The 23909-nt window shown below is 37.9% G+C and overlaps 1 protein-coding gene across 3 annotated transcripts in view; it reads right to left on the bottom strand.

Annotated features, from left to right (window-relative positions):
* Positions 1–23909, bottom strand: part of fat3a (FAT atypical cadherin 3a) — a 167837-nt gene that overhangs the window by 5972 nt on the left and 137956 nt on the right. For 2 of the 3 annotated variants that reach the window (XM_079885843.1, XM_079885844.1), the window contains exons 21-28: positions 23186–23762; positions 20972–21106; positions 20720–20877; positions 19127–19595; positions 17595–17748; positions 14927–15600; positions 8889–8999; positions 4217–4276 (exon numbers count right to left, since the gene is read on the bottom strand). In XM_079885843.1, coding sequence (XP_079741969.1) covers positions 4217–4276; positions 8889–8999; positions 14927–15600; positions 17595–17748; positions 19127–19595; positions 20720–20877; positions 20972–21106; positions 23186–23762 — 2338 coding nt within the window. The remainder of the gene's footprint in view (positions 1–4216; positions 4277–8888; positions 9000–14926; positions 15601–17594; positions 17749–19126; positions 19596–20719; positions 20878–20971; positions 21107–23185; positions 23763–23909) is intronic. The other variant, XM_079885845.1, reaches the window with a different exon arrangement.

Below are 23909 nucleotides of genomic sequence, written 5' to 3'. Positions count from 1 at the left end.
AGCACTTTTATTTTTTATTTGTTTACATGCCTGCCGGGTATTTTAAGTTGAGGTGCTATTTGTTTATTAGACCTTTTTTTTATATTTACTGTTGCACTAAAGTCCAAAAGTGAAGAATTTATGTATTACTTGATTGTTCAAGCTACCTCACAGAAGTGCTCTGTTTGTTAACAGAGTTGTTGAATGTTAAAATAAGGTGAATTAAATAAACAAGTAATAAAAACTCAGTGAGTGTTTTAGCGCAATTTTCTGACGTCATGGGATCACAACACTAAGAGATAGTAAATCTTTTTATGTTTTTTTTTTTTTTTTGTGTGCGTTCCCGAGATTAGACCTTCCTTAACATAATGCCGAAAACCCGAAGTCTCTAGGTGGTCTGGTTGAGGAGGAGATAGAAGTGCAAGATTGGTGCGCACAGACAGAACAGAAATCATGAGTTAAACAATCGCAATTTTGTCCGTAGGAAAATTGCGCTAAAAATAAGGAACATCCTGGATCTGTTTTTTCGCTCTTCTTTATTCTTTTTTTATGTATTAAGTATCGGATCGGGACTCGGTATCGGCAGATACTCAAAATCAAATGACTCGGACTCGGACTCGAGGGCAAAAAAACCTGATCGGGACATCACTAGTACAAACACCATATTCAAATGCATCAACATTGCATGTAGATGTGTGTGGTCTGTGATATTCTGGTGCATGTGATACCAAGGGGTTTGGGTTTCGTTTGAATTTAAATCCGCTTATCGATTCCAATTCTTATCGATTGCACTGCATAGTTCTCTTTTTAAAAATAAAATATAGATGAATCCTTATTAAAGTTACAGAAGTTATTCAGTCAGGATCAGTGAGTGATTTTCCTTTATTATGATCTTTGATTACCATGAATGACACAGATGGCAGCAGGTTTATTAGGCTGCTGTCACTTTAAGAGCTGCACGGATCCAATATACTGTTACACATGCGTTTTCTTTCTCAACTGTTTACGTACACTTAAGACAACCGATTGTGTTCACGAGGATATTTTGACATCAGTTTGTGTGTATTTGCCCATTCAAGCACAAGACGACACTAAATAGAACTCAATTCAGTATTCACACACTACATGAGCTTAGGCTTTCTGTGTGCGCGCTTCGTTTGTGCGAGTGCTGAATTGAGTTCTCTTCCGTGTTTTACTGCGCTTGAGCGGTTTAAAAATCACATCAATAAGCGGAATCGAAATGCACGTCTTTTTCGAAACCACAGTTCTTGGAAATTTTGAACCGTTTCTAGATACACAACCCTAGTGATACCCTTACAAAAAATTTAAACAATTTCAGTTTTATTCTACTAAAACTGGGTTAACATAATAGAGGGAAACAAAAGTTTAGACAATAGATTATTTCTTTTTCTGAAGAAAATATGCATTACCACAACTGATTTCGAGGTGTTGCCAGGGTGTTGCTATGCAGTTGTTTTTTAGCCTGTTACTATGCGGTTACTAGAGTGTTCTGGGCGGTGGCTTTTAGCTGAAAAGCCGATCGCTTAATATGAGCTTTAAAGTCATCCTGTGGTGAAATCAAGCTTTTAAATGTTGTTTATATGTCTATGTGGTGTTTATATGTCTACGAGTCAATCTCTGAGCTGGTGTGAGGGAGTGGAGGCGGGGCTAATTTGCATATTCATAGAACCGCGTATACTAAATGAGGCAAGGGTGTAGACTGAGTTACATTCAAGCTATTTTAAGGCATGAAGATTTTTTTTTTCAAGGAAAAAACTTTTAAATATATCATTTCGGTGATCAAAGATGAGTTTTAAGGGATAAAATTATTGAGGGGGACATTAAGTAGCACAAACAAGGACCAAATTTGAATATTTAGGGTTAGGGTTTGTTCAAATCCAACCCTCAAGTATGAGCACTATAGTAAAAGTGATAAGAAGATTAAGAATGCTGCTTATACAGTTTATTGTTACTATGCAATGAAAATGTTTATTTAATAGTAACAGTAGTAGGCTATATAAGAGAAATTATAGTTGCCATGGTAAATATTTGTAAGGGTAAGAGAAAACAGAGCAATGGAGACTAAAAACCGAGAGAGAATGGTGCTGTAAAAATGTGCACATTCCTTCCCAGCTTATTAAAGTGCCCATGTTTGATCTTCATCAGTATGCGTTTGATTGAATGTGATTAAGTTAGGGCTGAAATGTAATTTAAATGTGGACCAAGAAAAGTAAGTGTGAGTCTGCAGTCCATTACTGAGCAGAAAAACAAGCAGTCACACATACACTCATTATCTGTTACAGTGCCTCAGAGCCATACAAACTACTAAATTCTGCAAATTAGGTTTAAATCTTTGTCCTACTTTGTCCTTTTGGACTAAAAATAAGTACAACATCACTTTAGAGATTGTGTACATCAACTAAAACATATGTAAATCAATCCAAAAATGTTAATTCTGTCATCATTTACTCACCCTCATGTAGTTTCAAACCTGTATGAATGTCTTTCTTCTGCTGAACTCAAAATATATTTTGAAGAATGTCAGTAGCCAAACATTTGATGGGCCCCACTGACTTCCATAGAAAATAAAATAAAAAATACGATGGTCAAATGTTTGGTTACCGACATTCTTCAAAATATCTTATTTTGTGTTCAACAGAAGAAAGAAACTCATACAGGTTTGGAACAACTTGAGGGTGAGTAAATTATGACAGAATTTTCATTTTTGAGTGAACTATTGCTTTAACTAATATAAAAGAAACCACAGACACAAAATGTAAGCTAGTCATTGTGTTCTGTTTTTAAAGGTGCAGTAAGTAGTTTTGTCCACTTTGAAGCAATGCTATTATTGTTAACTAAATCTAAAAAACAGTTTCAAATAAAATTAAAATCAAAATTTTAGACGAAAAACTTTAATTAAAAATTTAGAATAGTTGAAATAACTGAAATAGTTAAGTTCAAGTGCTAAAATACTAAAACTGAAATATATATTAAATCTATACTGACATATTAAAAAATAACAAACTAATAAAAATGACCAAAGCACATAAAATGCCTAAAACTAGAATGAAAACTAAAAATATAAAAAGAAATCCTAATTCAAAACCCAACTAAATAATAAAACAGTATATATGGGAATGCTTATGCTAAAAAGATCTTTGTATCAGCCAATGAAATCAAAGATTACTCCATGGACCTTTTAAATATACAGCTGAAGGACTGCTAGGACAATATGAAGCAATGGTTTTAAAATATGTAAATATGAACTAGTTTTGAAATGTCTCAGCATGAACTAGTTTCAAGATTCAGAAGTTTGTTAGATTTACAACCTCTAAATCAAAGGACAAGCTCAAACAAGCTCATCAGCCTACATTACTTTAGCATATCTAGCTTTGAAGATACACTTGAAAAGATTCTTTTTGTTTTTTACAACTTCAAACGTGTGTGTTTGCAAGACTTGCGCTCTTCCATTGAGGGTAATATATGATCTGGGGATGTGCTTGTAGGTTTGTGTTCGTCAGAGAAAATATTTGAGGAGAGACTGCGTGTGTGTGTGTGTGTGTGTGTATGCTGTATCATCTTGCTGACTGGGGTGACGCTTCTCCTCATGAGTAAGGCTGTCTCATACGCACGCACACTAACATAACAATATTAATAAAGCAATGTTACTTTTTGGTATTGTACTTAACTATATTTTGGGAAAGAAGCAACTGAAAAAAAGAACAATTCAGAAATAAAAATGCTTAAAATGTATAATTTTTTTATTAAGACTAAAAGTTCAAAAAGTTTTATTTAAAGGGACAGGGTTTGGGTTAGTTTGTAGTCATTCTAATATGACGGCTGTCAATTTAAACTAATTGTTGATTATTCGAAAAAATTAAATGCTTTAAAAATACGTATTAATGTGAAATGGATGCAAAATTAATTTTGAATTATATTTACTTGAGGGATATTTCTATCAAATATTGATATGCATGTAATCATGAAAGCTTCAAACGATTAATCTGCATACAATGGGATAAAACCCATTAATTATTTATATGACTGACAACCCTAATAAAAGTCTATGGTCCACATGTAGAGCGCTGAGTAAATGTGTATGTGTGTAATCAACAACAAAAAAAAAAAAAGAGAGAAAGAAAGAAAGTGTGCGTTTGTTTGAGTTCAAAGGTTTGTTCATGTGTCTTCAAGCGCTTTTAAGGAAGATGCTTCAGAATCCAGCGGTGGGAAAGAGTACCTTCATTCTCAATCGTGTCGACTGCATCATTGACCAGCCGAATTACCGTCACTATGGAAGCTTGGAAAGAGAAAGCAATGAAGACCAGTCAGAAACTTTCACACACCCACCCACACACACACACACACACACACACACACACACACACACACACACACACACACACAGGAGAACCCAAACAAACCCACAGACTAATCAAACTGAAGAATCAACTCCACAATATCTGTTACACTGTTGGTCCACTGCAGAAGCTTCTGTGCCCTGATTGGCTGCTGATGAATTTAGCTGTGACCAATGAAAGGCAAGCATGGCATCATTCCAGCGAATCTGAGGAGAGATGGTGGTGATGTGACCAACACACAAACTCACATCCACACCTGCTGCATTCAAATCAGATCAGAATAATCGTATTTACGGGATTAGAGACTACAATGTCGTATTTAACAGTAAGAAATTATGGATTTATTTGTGCTGCCAATTAAAGAATCATGCAGGAAAAATAGACAGATGAAAGAATTTTTGTGGTAAACATAACTTGAAGATACTTGAATGTTATGTTCTAAAACGTAAATTACACACACCAATAGCGAAAACGCATTTTTTTTAAAAAAGCGGTTGTTCATTTTTGAAAACGTACAGTATGTTTTATATAAGTAACTAGATAAGACAGTTTGGGATATGTGTGTGTGCAGCTTAAAGGATAATTCCGGAATTTAGCACTTTGAGTTTATTTTCTAGTTTGTTTTGGATGAACTAGAGTGGTGGACACAGAAATTTGGACGATGAGTCCTGTCTTGACTTTTTGACTCGTTTAGAATCGCCTTTGGCCGCTTCAGAGTGGCTGTCTACGGGCATGCACGAACATGTCCTTAAAACAACCCTTAACGTTCGTTTTCAAAACTGTGCAACTCACCGAGTGGTTAGTGGTGTTCGTTGATGATTAAAAACAAGTAGCGTAGCGAAAAACAGTTTCTGTCGTGTTTTATTTGTCATTTTGTAAAATCCCATTGATTTCTGTTGGAGGACTCATTGCTCGTTGATATTACTGCGCTACCGGGAACGGAAAAGGGGGCTGTTTACATTTGGTTGTAGTCTTTTCGCTCGGTTCTCCGGCTCTCAGAAGGCTAGCGTGAGCCTAGACACCGAGTTCCGTACCGCGTCCTTGTACGGCAAAGTGGTTGTCGCCATCGAGTGGTCGGGAGTGTGCTAACGCTTCAGACTGAAATATCGAGCGGAAGTTTATACGCGGTTGTGAGGTATCTAAAAAAATAGTTCCACTATAGCAAATAACACGGATTGAAATCATACATTGCACTGATATTTGTTTTTTATTTGTGATATTTGTGAACAGTTGCACAGTTTTGAAAACGAACGTTAAGGGTTGTTTTAAGGACATGTTCGTGCATGCCCGTACACAGCCACTCTGAAGCAGTCAAAGGCGATTCTAAAAGAGTCAAAAAGTCGAGACAGGACTCATCGTCAAAATGTTCACCACTCTAGTTCATCCAAAACAAACTAGAAAATAGACTCAAAGTGCTACATACCGGAATTATCCTTTAAGGGTACGTTTCCGTGACAACGATATGCTTAAAACTGAGAAGTTTTTCCTTTGAGTTTTCCGCGTACAGACGACACACTTGTCAAAACGATCCCCATTCACACGGATCCACGAAAACGTCTAAAAGCGACTAATTCTGCTGCCAGGCCATTAGATGGCGATGAAACACTATAGACTGAACACGTAATACGCATGTGCATGACGTCATCGTCTTCAGAGATTCGCGTTTTTGCTGTTTACACAGAAACCGTTTTCAAAAACGTGCACTTTGAAATCCGTTTTTAAAGGATTGTGTTTTCAGGCACCCTTGTCGTGTAAATAAACGGCCAAAACGCATAAAAAGTTTTACGTTTTTATTAGTGGTGGGCCGTTATCGGCGTTAACGCGAGACTCTTATCGCGCGATAAAAAAAATATCGCCGTTAATCTATTCTCCAAGTTGCGTTGGGAGCTGGCTCAAGCTACACAAGCTATGATGACGCAATCTACCCGCGGCCGCGAGGAACACCCGGCTGCAACGCATCATATTCGTCGTCATCTTAAGTAAACACGGCTGAAAGTGAAAGCTGGTGTAAAAGATCCGTGCAACATCCATTATTTGGACTTGGTTCGGATTTAAGCCGTCCGACGAAGACTGTGTGGTGTAACAGTTCGGTAAGTTAACACACGACTAATCCGTTCTACCACCTCAAATTCAAAACGAAACATATCACTGAATACCAGCGCGCGCGTATTATTCCCAATATATCTTAGTGAGTGGTGTAGCCAGAGCCGTCGCATAGACTGTGCGAACTGTGCAACCGCACAGGGCCTCGCGCCAATAGGGGGCCTCGCAATCCTGCTGTTTTTTGTTTGTTTGTTTTTTCACCATTTTTAAAACATCTCGCGGCACGAATGTAACAATTCTACAAATAAATAAAACATATCCAGACCATTCATTTTGTTCGTTTTTTTTTTTTTAAATAAGAGAAGATCTAGCGCTGAAATTTGTTTTGAAAATCAAGTGATCAAAGTGCTCGTTGCCGCTGCGATCAGTGGCGCGGATACAGTGTTTTCTCGTGTGGCTCGCGCACACGCCGCACTGTCTTAATTTGGACGCGCGCTTCAATCCGTTGTGGATACTCTAACATAATGCACACAAATGTGTCCCTGCTTGATATACAACCACTGATTAACATAATCGGTTTTGATGAAAAAAAAAAAAACTAACGCTATACGAGAAAAATAAAACCATACAAGAGCGGATTCGAATCTACAACCTCTGACACTCTAAGCGAGAGTTCTACCACTGGATCATTAAAATACACGCCATTTAAGTAGGCGGATTCTTGATGAAAATTCTCGAGCTGACCTGATGTAGCCTATAGCCATTTGTGGTCGCACAGTTGATTTTTTTTTAAATAAATAGCAACAAGTCATAGCTGAGACTATATGTGCATGATTATGCTGTATTATTCTACTTGATAAAAACGTATTGCAGCGAGATTATGCGTGCAAAAGAATTAGAACAGCTACGTCCGTGTGACTGTAATTCATGCGCAATTGAGCATACACATCAAAGAGCAGGGCCTCGCATTTCAAGTTCGCACAGGGCCTCGCACCCCACCAGCGACGGCACTGGGTGTAGCACATAATCTCTTTTTATTAAAAGCACCCGATTTTAAGAATCGTTGTTGTGTTTCTTTTTAACTGAAAAGACATCAGTTAGACAATATTCTAATTTTAAATTTGGGGTTTCATAAGCTCCAAGCCATAATAAACATTAGACCTACTTAAGTCTCTGCAGCTAGTGTACTTACATTTTATTTATCTGCAAAATTATGTTGTATACTTACAGTTTTGCACAATATATGTTCTCAAAACTACATACACCCTTTAAAAATATAAATAAATAAAATAAAATACATTTAGCAGTTGTTTAGCAGGGTCTGTGTAACCTGTTCTGAAATGGTTTTATTATAATCGTTATCGCAAGAGGCTGCAATGTATATCACAATATGGATTTTAGGCCATATCGCCCATCCCTAATTGATAGCCTATAGTAGTTGATAATAACATAGGCCTACCTAATGTTGCCTACGGACGGTAACAGTACAGTAGTAACCTTTTACAGTCTATGAGTAGAACAGCTTTCTCAAGCAGTTTGTGATGCATTTTGGAAACAGGAGATGAGCACCTGGTCTAATGCGCCACCTGGCTTGAGAAACCCGTTCTCAAAGACTTACTTTTATAGTCATTATTTGGGTAGCACACATATTCTGGATGCCTTCGGCAGAATTCAAATGAGCCATTTTAATCTAGATTAATCTAGATTAATTTCAAAATTAATCTAGATTAAAAAAATGAATCTATGCCCACCTCTAGTTTTTAGTTGAAAACGGTGTCGTGTAAACAGCCCCTCAGTATAGTCGAGTTATATTTACCACAGACCTTATTTGACTCAATAAACATTATAAAAACCCATAGGAAAATCTCGAAGGAACCAGCAGTTTACTTGCACAGTGGTAGTAATAAATAAAATACAAAAGAATTGGTATGCTATAATACATGATAATAGTGAATGTTGATTATAGAATTTGTTTGATGAAGCAATAAATCTACTATACTACTTTAAAAATACTACTTTTACTGATTTATGAGGCAGCAGGTCTGTGACAAAACTACATTTCCCATAATTCTCTGCTGCAGAATTGAGTGTGGGCCAATTACGCATTGCAAGTTCAAGGTATTAAATGATAAATAATAAATGAGCAAACACACAGATGAAGGATCAATTGCAAACCGTATACGCATTTCTTTTGCTCTTCAAAACAAAAAAAAAAGGTTTGCAAAAAAAGTGAGAAATATGAAATTGACTGACATAACCAAAATAACTTGAAAGAGTATCAGGTCGTAATTACGATTTCTGAAGTTTTCAGGCCGACTTGAGTGCAGCAACACACACATACACGCACGCACGCACGCACCTCTAACAACCAATCTGACTTAAAATTTTCACTCCATTAACAAAATGAGGATGAGGATGACTGTATGAAGAGTCCTGAAGAAAGACGCATGTTGTTTTATCCTTTCATGATGAGTAGGAACAACAGTAAACACACACACAGTGTCTTACCGTTATCATCACAGGAATCAGACTGAAAGGAGCTCAGCGATTGGACCTCGGAGTTGCTGCCCTTGTTACTGCCAGAGAAACATGTGACCTCCTCCAGCAAATCCACTTTACCTAAACACAAAAGATCAGGATGTCAACCAATCACAACTTCCGTAACTTTCAATAAACACACACACACACACGTTTCGAATCTCCACGCCATTACAAGTCCCTTCTCTGATGTTTGTCTTTTAATTTCTTTCCTTTCCCAGACATTTTTTCGCTTTGATCTTTTCTTTAATGGTTTCATGGAAACGACTGCATATAATTGTCTCACTTTGCATTTCACAGGTGGAGATTTTTAAGACCTAAGAGGGTTTGAATGGAGGATACCACACACCACAAGGAAATAAAAAACGAAGTACTTATAGGCGGTAAAAAGCCTCGGAGGATTCAGATGGGGGAGAATTTAATGCCAGAGGGAGAATGGCTTTTGCCATCAGCTTTTTCCACTAAACGAAGCCCATACACATACTTCCATAACCACTTTTCTTTTAGCATTTATCGACGTGAAGAGTTATATCAAGTCTTTTAAGGGAATTGTTTTTTTTTTTTTACTATAGGACTTTTCTCTTTGTTTTTACTCTCAAAAGCACTCCCATGAGCCGTTCACAGATCGCCTGATGAATAATGCAAATAAAAAGGGTATGTTTTGTTTTTAACGAAATTAACATTTTTATGCAGCAAGGATGCATTAAACTGAAAATTGTCAGTAAAGACATCTATAATGTTGAAAACGATTTCTATTTCTAATAAATGCTGTTCTTCTGAACTTTCTACTCAAAGAATCCTGAAAAAAAAAATGGATCACGTTTTCCACAAAAATATTTTGCATCAAATCAGCATATTCAAATGATTTGTGAAGGATCATGTGACACTGAAGACTGGAGGAATGATGCTGAAAATTCAGCTTTGCATCACAGGAACACATTACATTTTTAAATATATTACAATGGAAAGCAGTTATTTTAAATTGTAATAATATTATACAATATTACTGTTTTACTGTATTTTTTATCAAATAAATGCAGGCTTGGTGATACAGTAGTGTGTATTTAAGAGTTCCGTTTGAGATGTTTTGGAATATAATAATAGTTTCAGCTGAGATAAAAAGCTGAGGTACATTCCTAATAAAGATCTGTCCACAGATCCACAACAAGCTTCATCTCAGAGAAATATTCCCAAATACATCTGCTGGAAGTCACCTTGGATAGGAAACCATGAAAACAACACACACAAAAAAAAAAAAAAAAGGCACAGAGAACACAAACATTTTAATAAAAAATATGTTTAAGCAAAATACAAAAAGAAACGTAGTGTATATATGTATGTATGTCTGTGTGTGTGTGTGTATATATATATATAAAGCTGACTTTCTATGAATTCACAGTGCTGATTTTTGAAAAACAAACAAACAAACAACAACAAAAAAACGGTGGACTTTGTGGAGTATATTTAAACGTGGTAAAATGGTTAAACAGAGTTGAGAATACAAATTTTATTGGTAGCAGAAAGCATAATATAACTAGGGTTGTGTATCGAGAACCGGTTCCAAATTTCCAAGAACCGTAGATTTAATAAGACGCGCATTTCGATTCCGCTTATTGATTCCTGTGCGCATTTTATGTGGTTTCAAACCGCCTCTCATGTAGAGTGTGAATAGCGAATTGAGCTCTATTTCATTTCTTCTTGCACTTGAACGGGTAAACACAAACAAAACGAGGTCAACATATCCAATTAACACAGTCGGTTTTGTCTTAAGTGAACGTAAACAGTTGAGAAAGAAAACGCATGTGTAACGGTATATTGGATCCGTGCAGTAACGTGACAGCAGCCTAATAAACCTGTCGCCGTCTGTGTCATTTATGTTAATTAGGGGTGTAACGATACCCTCATGTCACGATTCGATACATATCACAATACTGAACTCACGATACGATATTATTGCGATACTCCAAGACATATGATAAAAGGTTAACAAAAAATGTACTGTTTATTAAACTGATAAATTTTATATTACATTGTGTGTATACACTCACCTAAAGGATTATTAGGAACACCTGTTCAATTTCTCATTAATGCAATTATTTAATCAACCAATCACATGGCAGTTGCTTCAATACATTTAGGGGTGTGGTCCTGGTCAAGACAATCTCCTGAACTCCAAACTGAATGTCAGAATGGGAAAGAAAGGTGATTTAAGCAATTTTGAGCGTGGCATGGTTGTTGGTGCCAGACGGGCCGGTCTGAGTATTTCACAATCTGCTCAGTTACTGGGATTTTCACGCACAACCATTTCTAGGGTTTACAAAGAATGGTGTGAAAAGGGAAAAACATCCAGTATGCGGCAGTCCTGTGGGCGAAAATGCCTTGTTGATGCTAGAGGTCAGAGGAGAATGGGCCGACTGATTCAAGCTGATAGAAGAGCAACTTTGACTGAAATAACCACTCGTTACAACCGAGGTATGCAGCAAAGCATTTGTGAAGCCACAACACGCACAACCTTGAGGCGGATGGGCTACAACAGCAGAAGACCCCACCGGGTACCACTCATCTCCATTACAAATAGGAAAAAGAGGCTACAATTTGCACAAGCTCACCAAAATTGGACAGTTGAAGACTGGAAAAATGTTGCCTGGTCTGATGAGTCTCGATTTCTGTTGAGACATTCAGATGGTAGAGTCAGAATTTGGCGTAAACAGAATGAGAACATGGATCCATCATGCCTTGTTACCACTGTGCAGGCTGGTGGTGGTGGTGTAATGGTGTGGGGGATGTTTTCTTGGCACACTTTAGGCCCCTTAGTGCCAATTGGGCATCGTTTAAATGCCACTGCCTACCTGAGCATTGTTTCTGACCATGTCCATCCCTTTATTTCAGACGAATATGTTTCTTTGTCACTGACTAGATACATTTAAAATAATGTAGGCCACTTTTTTACACAGATATTCCCCTATTGCATTATTATACATTATATTCAACATTATATATAATATTTGAATGTAGTACTGACACTAAAACTCTGAAAACTTTAATTTTTTCTCACATAGTAATTTTTATTTTGGGTGATCTATTCACGAGACACATTGTTGCATTTTTGTATTGCGATATATTGTGACACGATATATTATTACACCCCTAATGTTAATCAAATAACAAAAGAAAATTTTATGAAACACATATTCATGTTTTGTAAATGATTAGTTAAATCATTAACTAATCAATTGTAAATGACTTAGAAATGAATCTACAAAATCTACATAACACTTATTAATCATTTATGAACGCATAGTGATGTTTCGTAAAATAATTAGTTCATCATTTACTAATCACTTGTAGATGACTTGTAACGGAATTTACAAAACATACATAAAATGATAGTATATCACTTGCTAATCATTTAAGAATGTTATGTAAATGATTAGTTCATCATTAAGTAAGGGATAATGTAGAGCGAGGCGGTTGTTATAGCGAATAACAACCCCGACAGGCTGAACGGGACCCCGACGCGAAGCGGAGCATATGATTCGCTATAACAACCGCCTCGCTATACATTATCCCGCTTATTACATGGCTACCTACAAAATAAATAAATAATTTGACAAAAAATATTGATTTAAAAAGTAGTTTATTGATTTAAAAAACGATTATATTGCTTCCGCTAAAGAAAATAGTCCGCTCCGCGTCCATAGCAACGCTCTGTTTTTCATGGCAACGGTGTGTTATACTTCGCAGCGGTCTGCATTCTACATTGTAATTCAACCAAGCCATGTAATAACCACTTATAAATGACTTACAACTGAACGTTATTATAAAGTGTTACCAGAAAACACTCACTGATCCTGACTTCCGTAACTATGATAAGTGTTATTTTATATTTAATTATTAAAAACAAAACAGCTGTGGTGTATGCAGCTGCAACAATGTTTTATTAAATATGTTTGATATGTTTTTGTTTTGTTTACCTCATTGGAACCGAAACTGGGAATCGATAAGAATCTGAATCGATAAAAATCAAGCAATACCCAATCCTAAATATAATTAGCTAACGTTTTTAATAAATGTATAAACAAGATCCAAGGGTTGTGTAAAACTTTAACGACATACAATCCAGTTCTGCAGAGTTCTTCTGATTCAGCGTGGGCCAAGCTATAGGATTACAGCTCTATTTCCACGTCATTTTCACATGAAGTGACTTTTGATTTGGTTTACAAAAAAAGCAACATTAAATGAACCATAAATTTAAAGCTTTTACTCCTTAAAACGGTTTCCACCTGCTGCTAAGTTTTCCAGTTTTTAGCTGTAACCTTCATATGAAAGTGTATTTTGATTTGATTTACCGAAAAAACATCATTAACAAAGAAGAACTTAGCTAGTGGGAAGCTGCAGGCGGAAACAGCTTCAACAAATACAAGCGTTTTCTCCTGTACGCTTCTGCCGTAACTGTCACAGCAGGAAACGGAGCTGAGTTTAAGAAGATAAAAGTGTGGAGCTCCGCCATTACATACACTGATAACACCAAATCTGGCAGCAGGTTTTGTTATCTACGCTGTAAACAGTCATAGGTCGCAAAACCATCAATGCATCGGTATACAGTTTCAATGCTTTGGCGTTCTTAGTGTTGGCGTACAGGGTTCATTAAAAGTCTGAATATAAAAAAATGTGCATGCCAAAAAGCTCATGGGGGTTACTGAGATACCAGCGGGTGTGTGTGTGTGTGTGTGGAACAGCAGTGATCTCAGTCAATCTCTGAGCTGTGTGAGGTTAAATGCAGTTAAATACGATATTTAAATAAAACATGTTAAGGGATGGATGGATTTTTCATAGTTGACAGGCATGAACTGATCAAAGCCCTCTGATAAATTCACACTGGCAAACACATTTTTGCATAAACAAAATATGCGTACACACACACCAGACTACGTGAGAGATGCGGAGAGGAGTTGCATAATTCTGCCTGTAGCGAGAAATGTTTTTTTTTTTTTTATATATTTTAAATCAGAGGGTCAATGCATTACAATTATAATGCACTTTAACATCCCGTAGTGCAGCGGATGTCAGCAATAATACACACACTACTTGAAATAGACCACTAGCAGTGTACATAAAAGAAAGATGGAATTTGTGCAATATTATTGGAAAGAAAACAATATACAACAACACAATACTAATAATATTCTTTAAATATTTGAATATTCTAAATTTAAGGTTCTTTTAAAAAAAAGATATATGCAAAATGTATTTCAAATTAAGATTTTGTATATACTTTACAAACCCCATTACTATAATAATCGTGCTATTAATATTACAATAATTTAATACATGATATTAAAATTATATTTATAAATACATTCTAAGACAAAAAAAGAGAATTTGGGAAATATATTACTGTAAAGATAATGATCAAATATACAAATTGTTTAGTGAACATAAATAATAAAAGAATGAGTTATTTAAAATGACAATTATAATAATAATAATAAAGTATTTGAATTTTTTAAATGTATTTATGCATTTTAATGTATTTAAAAAGAAAAGAGCATCTTTATACATGCACAATTACTCCTTCTTCAGCTATTAATTTTACAATTATATATGATATTAATATGATGTTGAAATATATATTTAATATAATAAAAAAAAAGGTAGAATTTGGGAAATATTACTGGAAAGAAAAAAAGAAAATACATAAAAAGTTTTGTGAAAATGAATGATAATTAATGATGAATTAATGACAAAAAAAATGACATACTACAAATAAATAAATGAATAAATAAATAAATAAAAGTCTTTGAATTTTCTTAATTTGGGGTTATATTTGGTATATGATTTTTTTTTCTTCATTTAGTTTGAATATAAATGCATATAATTCCGCTGCTATTAATATTCCAATCATCTAATATATTACATTAAAATGATATCTACAAATATATTTTCCACTCAAATCCTCTGATACGCACACAGATACAGCACACATACGACCGATATCTCTCTCTCACCCTCATCTTCCCAGGGGCTCTTCCGCAGCGAGTCGCAGTCAGACCGGCACGGGGAGACGGGGGGCAGATTGGGGGCGACGCTGCACACGACCACGCCCCTCCGGTTGGTCCCGCCCAGGATCCGCGGCGACTCCGACGGATGGAAAGTGCTCATTTCCGTCAGCTCCGGGCCTCGGCAGTCCCCGTGCCTCTTCTCCAGGGTCCCCCGAGGGTCTCCGGGGAAACACGGCGTGTACGCCATGGGCCTGACGGGCACCTGAGGCGGGCCGCTCAGGCTTCCCTCAGTGTACAGGCTGATGGGCTCTCCGATGGCACAGCGCAGGGGCGGGTAGTGCCCACCGTTGGCTTTGTGCAGGAGGGCGGCTGTAGCCGGATCCTGAACCATGGAGAGGTTGTTCCGGGAATAGCTCTTCTGGAACACCTTCTTCCGGAAGGCGATGAAGAGGAGGATGAGGGTGAGGATGAGGAAGAGAACGACGGCGATGCCGATGAGCTCCTCCTTCCCGACGTACGCGTGTCCGGCCTGCATGTCCGGAACCAGCACCGGGCGAACAGAACAAGCGCTGCCCACGAAACCAGGAGTGCAGTTGCAGTAGAAGGAGCCGAACGTGTTGACACACACGCCGCCGTTCTCGCACAGCTCGCGTTCACACTCGTTCACGTCTTCTTCACACCTGCAGAGGGGAAATAAACACTCAGTGGTTCACTGGGTTTCACTGCATCAGTTTAGTGCCCTTGGCCTGCTTTCAAATTTATTGTGACTCGGCAGAAATGCATCAGTCTATAAAAAAAACTGACAGTGTATCCGAAAAGCTGGCATGATGGGATTAGTTCACAGCCTAAAGTAATCCGACTGTCTACACTGAAAGTGAAAATGCCGCGCGACACCACACGATAACAGCCAATCGGGACTTATTGTTGTTACACATTTGGAGCTGGATTTTTGGACCGGTGAGATTTCATTGTGGGCGGTTTAGAAACTAAGCAAACTGTCACTGCTGGTTAGGACAAAAAGAAGAAGTTTTTGAAGTAAAAAAAAAAAAAACTGTGTCCATTTTTGGCCGATAATTAATCACCACCTTTATTAAAGACAATGTGAAATCAAATGTGACCTTATTTACTTCTATAATAAATATGGCTGGTCTTTTCATCAAAATTTCATCACAATGCAATTATAAACTGCATTATAAACAAGTTGATGCAATCAAGGCCACTCAGATGAGAAGACATGGCTACTATCTACTATACTATATATTTTATTAACAATATTACTATATATACTTAGCACTTGACTCGACTAAAGACACACTGCAGGTGCACGAAAGGCCGTGTTTAAAGTCCTCTTTGTATTGGCTGTTTGTATTGGCATCAGTTGTGCTAAACGAGTGAATAAAAGTGCCCGTGGTCTGTAATGAACTACATTAGCATAAGCCAAGAGAGACTGCAGCTGTATAATCTCCTCTGTGCAGAGAGAGGCATGAAATTATCTTTTAAAAAAGACTAACGCTACTCAAACACAGATAGATTGATGCCACCATCTTGTGGCCACAGATTGCACAACTTCGGTGAACAATTCAGAAGCAGTGCTGAGCCTGTGCCAGTTTTTCACGGTGTGGTGCCAACAGAACGTGTTTTAGTAAGGCACAGATGCTGGTTATTAAATTCTGTTGGCAGCTTTTGACTTTGGGAAGTTTAAGTTCATCAATCTAAATCACTACGTTCGTCAGACGCAGTGTCATCGTTTACGAAGCACACACAATATTTGGACAATACTTTTCTGAAATATATAAAACATTACACTAATACAATAATAAAATAATAATATTGATAAGTTTAAATGTAAAAAGAATATTTTAAAAGTTACATATTCTAAAATGATGAACATTATAAATTTGTTTATATATATATATATATATATATATATATATATATATTCAATATATATATTCAAACATACTAATAAATTTAGAATATGTAACTTAAATTATTTTATTTACATTTACACTTATCAATATATATATATATATATAGAGAGAGAGAGAGAGAGAGAAACTATCCTTATTCTGCTAACAATTTAAAAACTCTATAATATTATTTATATTAAAAATTATTAAATCTAATTATACATATTAAGCATAATCATACATTTATAAATAAACATACAAATATTTTATATAAGTATGTAAAAACAAATACAATATGTGTGTAAATGATGAACAGAATAATTAGAATAATAGAATAATTAGATATAATAATTTAACATATATTATATACTCTAAAATTATTAACATTTATATATATATATAAATATATATATATATATATATATAAATACAACAGACAGTATTAAAATACTACAATATACTTATATTTAAAATATGAATATATATATATATATATATATATATATATATATATATATATATATATATATATGTGTGTGTGTGTGTGTGTGTGTAACTATCATTATTTTGCAAACAATGTTAAAATACTAAAATATATTATTTATATTTAAAAATATTAAAAGATGCATTATATATAAATAAATATATATAAAACAAATAAGAAAAGTGTTTTTTTTTTCTTTGGAATTCAATACATTCTTTCAAACATCATATGAATATCTGAATAACTAAAAGGACATAGTTGAATATGTTGGTAAACTGACGTTACGCCGGTGTATCCTCTCTTGCAGCTGCAGATGAAGGCGTTTCCGATGGGTTTACACACACCTCCGTTCTGACATGGGTTTGGCATACACACGCTGATCTCTGTCTCACAGCGCCCTCCAGTGAACAGAGCACTGCAACTGCAGGAGTAACCTGAGAGAGACACACAAGACAGACTGTTTGTTCAGGAATTGCAAAACAATCGCACATACACACACCGGTGGGAAATCGCGTGGAAAATGTCAGTGAGTAAACAGTGCGCTGGTTTTATCAGGTCTACCCACAAAAACAAACAAACAAACAGACACACACACACGCGTCTGGCAGACACTCCTGCACAAACGACCTTTTCAGAGAGGATGTGTATGGCACAACACCGCAACTCCCACAACGCACTGCTCCATTCATCAGAGCCAGTGAACGAGTGAAAGAGAGAGAGATGACTACAGTCAGGAGGAAGAGATGAGAAGGGAAACAAGATGAGACAAGTTGAGAGAAGAAAAGATGAAAAGAGATGAGAAGAGACGAACATAGAAGAGATGAGACATAAGAGAAAATAATAGATGAGAAGTATTAGATAAGATGAAAAGAATAGATGAGATAGGACAAGAAGAGATTAGATAAGAAGAGATGAACAGAAACTAAATGAGAAGAGATGAGAAGATGATAGAAAAGGTGAGACAAGAAGAAAACATGAGATGTGAGACATGAAGACGTAGATAGAGAAGTGAAGAGACGAGAAGAGGAAAAATAGGAGAGATGACAATATAAGTAAAAATGTGAGAAGAGAAGAAAACAGAAGAGAAGAGATGACAAAATAAGGAAAGAGAAGGGAAGAGAAGAAACTAGAAAGGACATGAAATTAGAAAATTGAGACTCGAGTACAATAAATCGATGAGAAGAGACAAAGAGAGAAGAGAGAAAGGAGAGACAATTTGTGAAATATGAGATGAGAAGAGAAGAGACTAGACAAAAACAGGTGAGATGAGAAGAGACAGTACTATGTGAAAACAGAAGAGACAAGAAAAGAGGAGAGAGACGAGATGAGACGAGAAGAGATGAGAAGACAGGAGACGAGCCGAGACAAGAAGAGAAGAGACTAGACGAGACAAGAGGAAAGGAGATGAAACGAGACAAGAGGAGTAAAGAGGAGATGAGTTTAGAGGAGAAGACAGGAGACGAGACGAGAGGGAAGAGAGGAGAAGAGACGACAGGAGACAAGAGGAAAGGAGATGAAACGAGAGGGAAGAGAGGAGAAGTGAGGAGACGAGACGAAAGGAGACAAGGTTATAAGGGGAAAGACGAAAGGGAATAAGACAAGACTAGAAGAAATGCAAAGAGAAAAGACAAGGAGAGAACAGAAGATGAGGAGAGACGAGATTCACTAGAGAGCATGTGGAAAGCAGGAGCTGATTTAATCATCATAATTGGTCATTTGGTCTCCATCAGACTCAGTAGACAGAGGCTAAGCTGATTTGACTGAAGCCAAAACTGAACACACACACACACACACACACACACACACACACACCTCCAGACGGCAGGCTGATGCAGGTGCCACCGTTGAGGCAGGGCTGGGCGGCACACGCGTCCGGATAGAGAACGCATCCCAACTTGAGATCCGTCAGTCCCACCACCTCCGCGTACGGGCTGCGTTTGTTCTGCAGCGGGAGTTCGTTATCGTTCAGAACCACGGAGTCTAGACAGCCCTGAAAGCCATTGGTGACCCGCGGTCCTTTCCTTTCCGTCAAGCTGCGGGCGTCCGGAGGCGACACCTGCGCTCCGAAATAAATGGACAAATCTGCTCCTAAAGGACGGTATTTGGCCGTGGCCAGCCGCCGCTCCACGTACATGTCGTCTAGCGAGAGGCTGCTGTAGTTTCCACGCAACTCCAGGACCACGTGATGCCAGTTCCCGTCGTTAACCGGTCGGCCGGAGATTCCGATGCTCCTGGGACTGTTGCTGCAATCCAACTGGAACCACAACTTTCCCTCTTCGATCTGTCAATCAAATGCAGATACGTATGTTAAATGTGACGCAGTCAAATTTCATGTAAAAAGAAACATGGTCTAAAAGGGTTGTCCCTATTCTCTTAATGAGTAATGGGTGTGTTTTGGGCGTAACGTGCAATAAACCAAAGCCAGTTGTGCTCGTGCCATGGCGGATTCGGTATTTACATGGCGGAATTTGCAAGCGGAAAAGCTGAATGCTTCTCTAGCGCGGAAACGGATCAGATCGTGCGCAAGGTTAAAGCGCGCGAGTAGACCATCTACAGGACAAAGTGTACGCGCGTTGTGGACCCGCCTATAGGCGCATATTACTAACGCTCCCTTTAAATAACAAAAAAAAGACTGCGCCATTGACTTTAGACCAGGTTTCAGTTGGTCAGTGGCGCAGTCTATTTCAGTTGCCTCAAAATGCGCCTGAACACACCTCGTTTTCAGACCAGCACGCACATGGGCGCACAGATGGGAGCAAATGCATTTGCTATTTAAACAACGTGGCGCAGGACGTGAAAATGATAACTGCGTCGGGCTGAAACTAGCAAAAAACACTTGCGTCGAGCCCTTTAAGTTAATAATTCAATAATTGAACACATTAGCATGTTCAAGGTTAATGATACTGATGTTTGTAAATGGTCACATGACATGTAGATAAACACATAATTTGCAAGCGTTTTATTTTGATTTTAAAACTACTGTGATTTTTCATTTTTACGATTCAATGAATTATTGTTATGATTGTTTCAATGCAGCTTTACAGTGATAAACAGGAAAATAACGATTCAACTATGCAAACAGAATTTAATTCTGCTGTAAAGCAGCTTTAAAAAGACAATAGTAATTGTTCAGTCATTGTTCAATTGAAATCAGTTGTTCATTCAGTTTGGTTCTATAACTGTAAAGTTAATCACTTATGGACTGAGTTCAATTTAGCTATAAAAGCACCCTCAAACTTGTGAACAGTAGTGTACATGCCTGTTAACCTCTCTAAATGGTCTATTAGGGTTTCATAACTCTTTAACGTTAACCAGATTTCCCTGTTAAACAGTAATTAGAACAAAGTAAATGAATGATATGGGCATGTAAGCGTGTTTTATTGAGTGTTAATGTGAGCGCGGTACCTTCAGCACGCTGCACGGATCTGCACGCGTGTACATGATGATTCCCTTGCTCTGCAGCGTTCTGATCCGGAGGGCTAACTTCATCTCTCCGCTTCTCTCGCCATCCGTCACTCTGTACTTGATATAACTGTTCCCAGAGAAGCTCAGAGAGGTGTGTCCTGAAGAACACAGAGAGAGAAAAAGAAATATGTCCACAAGGTGCCATATTATATATGACATCTAAAGAGGCTTCACACAGGGGTCAAAGGTTACCCGCACACTCTCCCAGTTTCCCCGGCGGACACTGGCATGCGTACGGCCCCCTGCTGCTGTCCGTTCCCACGCACTGCATGTCACCAGGACATCTCATATCCACACACACCTGCGACGCAGCAGAACAACTCCCGTCTGAGGGAAACAGAAGAAGAAATGACCATTGCAAAACAAGTAGTGGTGTCCTACTTTTTTTTGTTGTTGTTGAAGAACAAGCTTAATTTAAATGGCCACAACTCTAAAAACGTGTTTCTGTTCCTGCTGTTTTTGAGTGCAAGGACACTGTGGTCAAGAGTGTGTAAGTGCATGTGTAATAGCTGAGCTTATCTACGGATTTTTCACACTGCGCTTCACCCTGGATTAATATCTTTTAAACAAGGTTAAGAGCACTTTTAACCTTGTGTCAAAAGCAGGGTAGGTGATATGGTCCAGAATTTTTTTGTTATGCTGGTTGAAACTCTCTTCACATCCTGATATCAATCACTATGTTAAATGTATTTATGTATATATATATATATATTCAATTCACATTTATTTGTATGGCGCTTTTTTTTTCTTGAGTCCACATTACAATTTAGAGTGTTCTGTTATCAGAGGTAACTGTCCAAGTTAAGTGTTTCAGAAATGTACATATACAAAGTCACAGTTAGCTAAAATGTATTAATTTAAACAATGCAATAATTATATATATTTAATTATTATTATTATTATTATATATACATATATATAAAGGACCATAAAATGTTCGGTGAATCATTGCATTCAGTTGATAGGATGTCCTATCTGCCTGTCAACATATGTATTTCCATATCTCCATGCACCTGTTCGCACAGACATCACACCTCATCATTGCATTTCATGCTATGAGTTAGACAGACGCCAGTCACTGAGCACCACATAGGAAACAGCTGCCACCTTTTACAGTTCCTCCTGAACCAAAACAATGAGTTAATGCTGTGTTCACCCCATAACTACTGTAATTTGGAAGAGATGGAAACCCATGAGTGGTTTGTGACTCGAATTTTGGAGTTTCAATGGCAACACTATCAACTCAGGTGGTCAGCAGTCAGGTGGTACAAGTAAGTGCTCTTTAAGTTGTTTATGTTCATTATTATTGTAATGGTATGTGTCTTTGAGACATGAGGTAGTTTAACCGTCGTCTCTCATGGCGCTTTGCAGAATCTGCTGTGTGCGTTCATGTGTTTTGTAGGAGGTGTGGCTTAGGAGAACTTTCCACTGAAGGAAGGGTGGGATCTTATGCTTTCAAAGCTAGCTCGTAATTGCTAGAACCAACCTTTAAGGAAAGTTTTACATGTGTATTATCGACATAGGTTCGCTGGCTCTGTTTTTATACAGAGCGTGAGGGTATGTTTATACAACAACGATGTACTAAAAACTTTTTGTTGTTGTTGCATTTTTCGTGTACAGGCAACAACGTTGCAACGTCACACGGATTGGCATAAATGATTAAAAATGCTATATTATTGATGCCAGGCCAGTAGTCGGCGATGTCACCTTGTAAAGAAACACTTTAGTCTGAAGTAATAAGGATATATATAAACGTCACTGTTTTCACAAATTTGCGTCTTTGTAATTTACACAGAGACAATGATGGTATCGTTTTCAAAAACTTGCACTTTGAAACTTGTTTTTTTTAAATTTGCGTTTTCAGCGCCCCCAAAACAATGTTGTTGAGTAAATGAAACACATAAAAAGTTTTTGTTTTTACTTGTGTGGAGTAAACTGCCCCTGAATCAATAAGGTGCTAGAATATTATGGCGAGTTGCTTAGCAACAGACGATCAATTAGAAACTGCCTCACAATTCCCTCATTAAATATTCACTCTGACACAGTTTTCTAATATTCTCTGATGGAAATGGTTCAAAATGTCGAACAACAATGGTAAACGTGTGATTGATGAAGAGACGCTTTTTTGTAGTGTACCAGGGTGTAGTGTATACATGAATGTTTCGTTGCAGTATTTGTCCAACCGACAAGCATCACTCAATATTTTTCACGCAGAAACTGTGTGTGTATATTTACATGCAGATTCATCAAATTTGTACTTAAAATTAAACTAATATGTGAATAGTATCTAACTGGTAAATAGACGGTATGCCGTTGCTTGTGTGAACAGCACATTTGTGTATGTACCGGAAAAGGCCGATATCGTTTTTTAACCGGATTTCAGTGTGAAAGGGGCTGAACACTCACCGCTGCACACGCATCGTGTGTTCCTGTGAAACTTGGGCGACACAAAGCTGGTTTTGGTGGAGCTGTACGTGAGCAGACTGTGTGAGTCCAGCGTGATGGTTTGTTCACACTGGGCCTCCCTGCAGTCCAGACCCGAGCAGTTCTTATCCAGAACCGCAGACACCCTCAGGACCTGGTCCAGCTGGCGTCGGGCCGAGCTCAGCTTCTGCGTCACAAACGCCGCCTTGTAGAACCCGCCGCCGTCCGCCGTCTCCACCGCCACCAGCAGGTCCAGCTGCCCCGTGGACTCCACGGGCTGCACACTGAGCACGTGCAGAGCGTCAGGGCGGGGCGTCGCCATGACACCGGACAGGACGCGTTTGACCGAAGGGAGGTGACGGGACACGAAGTCGTGAGGGGAGACGCGGTCGAAACGCACCGTCACGGCATCGTGGAGCATCTCGACCGAGGCCTGCTCCACGTGCACGCTCACGGGCACGCTCACAGTGAAGCGGCCGTCAGTTACAGTAGCGTTGAGGGTGTAGCGGCCCGCGTCCAACCCGCTCAGAGCGATGATTCGACCATCTCGAGGGCTGACCTGGGAGAGAAAAACACAGATGCGTAAAAATAACCTTTATTTTACAGTGTCCTTGTTACAAGTGTACTAATAACTATAAATTATGCATAATTACATGCAACTAACCCCAAACCATACTAATCCTATAGTAAGCACATGTACAGGGGT

The sequence above is a fragment of the Squalius cephalus genome (genome assembly GCF_949319135.1).
Source record: "Squalius cephalus genome assembly, chromosome: 11".
Taxonomy (NCBI): Eukaryota; Metazoa; Chordata; class Actinopteri; order Cypriniformes; family Leuciscidae; genus Squalius; species Squalius cephalus.
Note: the sequence above shows the minus strand (reverse complement) of the source record. Positions and strands in the feature narration are given on the sequence as shown.